General features: G+C 49.3%; 1 protein-coding gene across 1 annotated transcript in view; it reads left to right on the top strand.

Moving 5' to 3' along the window:
* The window catches only part of LOC115124385 (collagen alpha-1(VI) chain-like), a 115,968-nt gene extending 112,581 nt beyond the window's left edge, over positions 1 to 3,387 (top strand). The window contains exon 33 of the mRNA XM_065013855.1: positions 1 to 3,387. This exon is cut by the window's left edge and continues 244 nt beyond it. Coding sequence (XP_064869927.1) covers positions 1 to 352 — 352 coding nt within the window. The 3' untranslated portion in view covers positions 353 to 3,387.
* Positions 3,388 to 3,822: the final 435 nt, after the last annotated feature.

A 3,822-nucleotide genomic window follows, 5' to 3' on the forward strand; every position in this document is an offset into this window, starting at 1 on the left:
CCAGAATGATGGGACTGACGTTACTAAGGCGATGGCCTTCGCCATGGAGCAATTCAAGACATCAGGTGGCAGGAAGAGGAAGCTAGTGCTGTTCTCTGACGGGAGATCTCAGGGCGTTACCGAGGCGATGCTGGAGAAGCGCGTACGGCTGGTGTCAGAGGCGGGAGTGGAGCTGTACGTTATCACCGTGGGCAACCAGGTGAGCGAGGCCAACCTGCGCTCGCTGGTCAGCAGGGGGAGGAGTTACGACGTCACCTACGCCCAGCGCCACCTGTTCCGCGTCCCAGACTACCCGTCTCTGCTGCGTGGCGTGTTCTACCAGACCGTGTCCCGCAGGGTCTCCCAGGCCTGAGTTCAGGGGCAAGGGCTGGGACCACATGCTTTAGAGTTTAGTCTCCCTCATTATGAATATCCATTCATATTTCATCACTCATTTACTGTGTTTTAGTTGGGTTTTTACGTCCGATAATGACAGAAGACAATTGTGTCTCAGACTGTGTAAGAGATTGTGTTAGACTGCATTCATGTGCTCTCAGAATTATCAAGAAAAATCCCAAGCGGAAAACTACTGAAAACCTCTTGGAACAGAAACTAGTTTCAGACGTCTGTTATGAGCTTCCATGTTGTAACATCTTCCTGTCAGACTGTTCCATAATTCCCAGTCAGGCTGTTCCCAGTTCCATAATTCCCTGTCAGGCTGTTCCCAGTTCCATAATTCCCAGTCAGACTGTTCCCAGTTCCATAATTCCCAGTCAGACTTTTCCTTGTCCATAATTCCCAGTCAGACTATTCCTTGTCCATAATTCCCAGTCAGACTGTTCCCAGTTCCATAATTCCCAGTCAGACTGTTCCCAGTTCCATAATTCCCAGTCAGGCTGTTCCCAGTTCCATAATTCCCAGTCAGGCTGTTCCCAGTTCCATAATTCCCAGTCAGGCTGTTCCCAGTTCCATAATTCCCAGTCAGACTGTTCCCAGTTCCATAATTCCCAGTCAGACTGTTCCCAGTTCCATAATTCCCAGTCAGACTGTTTCCAGTTCCATAATTCCCTGTCAGACTGTTCCCAGTTCCATAATTCCCTGTCAGACTGTTCCCAGTTCCATAATTCCCAGTCAGATTGTTCCCAGTTCCATAATTCCCAGTCAGATTGTTCCCAGTTCCATAATTCTCTGTCATACTGTTCCCAGTTCCATAATTCTGAGCAGCACATGAACGCAGCATTAGACAGAAACGTTACTGTAAAGGAATGGTCGTTGTTGTTTGTAGATCAGAGACAGGACAGGATATGACATCACTACATCTTTTTTAAACATCAAAGTTAAACATTAAACATCCTCCCTGCAGACAACCTGGTCCTAATGAAGAACAGCTGGACACGGACTGTTTGCGCACGCGTGTGCGTGTGTGTGTGTGTGCAACCAGTGGAATGGTCTCTATAATGTGCTATACATCATGTGGGAGTTCCTCATAAACAGTTTGTCTGAGGTCGCATGTTCAGATGCCTCACAAGTACACAAACATGCAACCAGACACACACACACACACACACAACCATACACACACAACCAAACTCAGACAGGAAAACATCTATTACCATGTTTGCACCGCCAACCCTGATGAGGTAAAGAAACCCTGAATGGTTTATGTCTCCCTGTGACCCCTCTCTCTCTCTCTCTCTCTCTCTCTCTCTCTCTCCCCCTCTCTCTCTCTCTCACACACACACTCATTCCTCTCTGCATCAGCCTGATGAACCATAACCCTTTGAAGGCTCCTTTAAAGTTCCAAGTAACAGTTTCAGATTAATGGGCCAGTTCCTCAGTGTCAGCATGTGTGAACATGTAACTCAGTGGATCATGGTGCCAGTTGACCGCTGTAGCGGTGAATGGTGCCAGTTGACTGCTGTAGCAGTGAATCGTGCTAGTTGACCGCTGTAGCAGTGAATGGTGCCAGTTGACCGCTGTAGTAGTGAATGGTGCTAGTTGACCGCTGTAGTAGTGAATGGTGCTAGTTGACCGCTGTAGCAGTGAATGGTGCCAGTTGACCGCTGTAGCAGTGAATGGTGCCAGTTGACCGCTGTAGCAGTGAATGGTGCCAGTTGACCGCTGTAGCAGTGAATGGTGCCAGTTGACCGCTGTAGCAGTGAATGGTGCTAGTTGACCGCTGTAGCAGTGAATGGTGCCAGTGACTGCTGTAGCAGTGAATGGTGCCAGTTGAACGCTGTAGTAGTGAATGGTGCCAGTTGACCGCTGTAGCAGTGAATGGTTGACTGCTGTAGCAGTGAATGGTGCCAGTTGACCGCTGTAGCAGTGAATGGTGCCAGTTGACCGCTGTAGCAGTGAATGGTGCCAGTTGACCGCTGTAGCAGTGAATGGTGCCAGTTGACCGCTCTAGCAGTGAATGGTGCCAGTTGACCGCTCTAGCAGTGAATGGTGCCAGTTGACCGCTGTAGCAGTGAATGGTGCCAGTTGACCGCTCTAGCAGTGAATGGTGCCAGTTGACCGCTCTAGCAGTGAATGGTGCCAGTTGACCGCTCTAGCAGTGAATGGTGCCAGTTGACCGCTCTAGCAGTGAATGGTGCCAGTTGACCGCTCTAGCAGTGAATGGTGCCAGTTGACCGCTCTAGCAGTGAATGGTGCCAGTTGACCGCTGTAGCAGTAAATGGTGCCAGTTGACCGCTGTAGCAGTGAATGGTGCCAGTTGACCGCTGTAGCAGTGAATGGTGCCAGTTGACCGCTCTAGCAGTGAATGGTGCCAGTTGACCGCTCTAGCAGTGAATGGTGCCAGTTGACCGCTCTAGCAGTGAATGGTGCCAGTTGACCGCTCTAGCAGTGAATGGTGCCAGTTGACCGCTGTAGCAGTGAATGGTGCCAGTTGACCGCTGTAGCAGTAAATGGTGCCAGTTGACCGCTGTAGCAGTGAATGGTGCCAGTTGACCGCTGTAGCAGTGAATGGTGCCAGTTGACCGCTGTAGCAGTGAATGGTGCCAGTTGACCTCTGTAGCAGTGAATGGTGCCAGTTGACCGCTGTAGCAGTGAATGGTGCCAGTTGACCGCTGTAGCAGTAAATGGTGCCAGTTGACCGCTGTAGCAGTGAATGGTGCCAGTTGACCTCTGTAGCAGTGAATGGTGCCAGTTGACCGCTCTAGCAGTGAATGGTGCCAGTTGACCGCTGTAGCAGTAAATGGTGCCAGTTGACCGCTGTAGCAGTGAATGGTGCCAGTTGACCGCTGTAGCAGTGAATGGTGCCAGTTGACCGCTGTAGCAGTGAATGGTGCCAGTTGACCTCTGTAGCAGTGGGCAACAGCCTACTGATGGTATTTTGATCTGAAACCAAACCAGCTGCCAGACAGGCTGCTAGAACACATCTGATTCATTAAAGGCCTCAACCAATTCATGATGTCTTGTTTTTTTTAATCAGTTAGTATGAAAAGTTTACTCAATATCCTGCACACACACACACACACACACACACACACACCCACACACAGTACGTTCAGAAAGTATCAGACCCCTTGCCTTTTTTCACATTTTGTTATTAAACATGTTCCTGATCAATATACACAAAATAACCCATAATGACAAAGCAAAAACAGGTTTTTTTAAAAGTGTTTGCTATTTTATTAAAAGTTAAAAACAGAAATACCTTATCAGAAATACCTTATCTACGTAACACCTCTGGCCTGCTCGCCTCCCTACCACTGAGGAAGTACAGTTCCCGCTCAGCCCAGTCAAAACTGTTCGCTGCTCTGGCCCCCCAATGGTGGAACAAACTCCCTCACGACGCCAGGACAGCGGAGTCAATCACCACCTTCCGGAGACACCTGA

The sequence above is a fragment of the Oncorhynchus nerka genome, linkage group LG9b (assembly GCF_034236695.1).
Source record: "Oncorhynchus nerka isolate Pitt River linkage group LG9b, Oner_Uvic_2.0, whole genome shotgun sequence".
Taxonomy (NCBI): Eukaryota; Metazoa; Chordata; class Actinopteri; order Salmoniformes; family Salmonidae; genus Oncorhynchus; species Oncorhynchus nerka.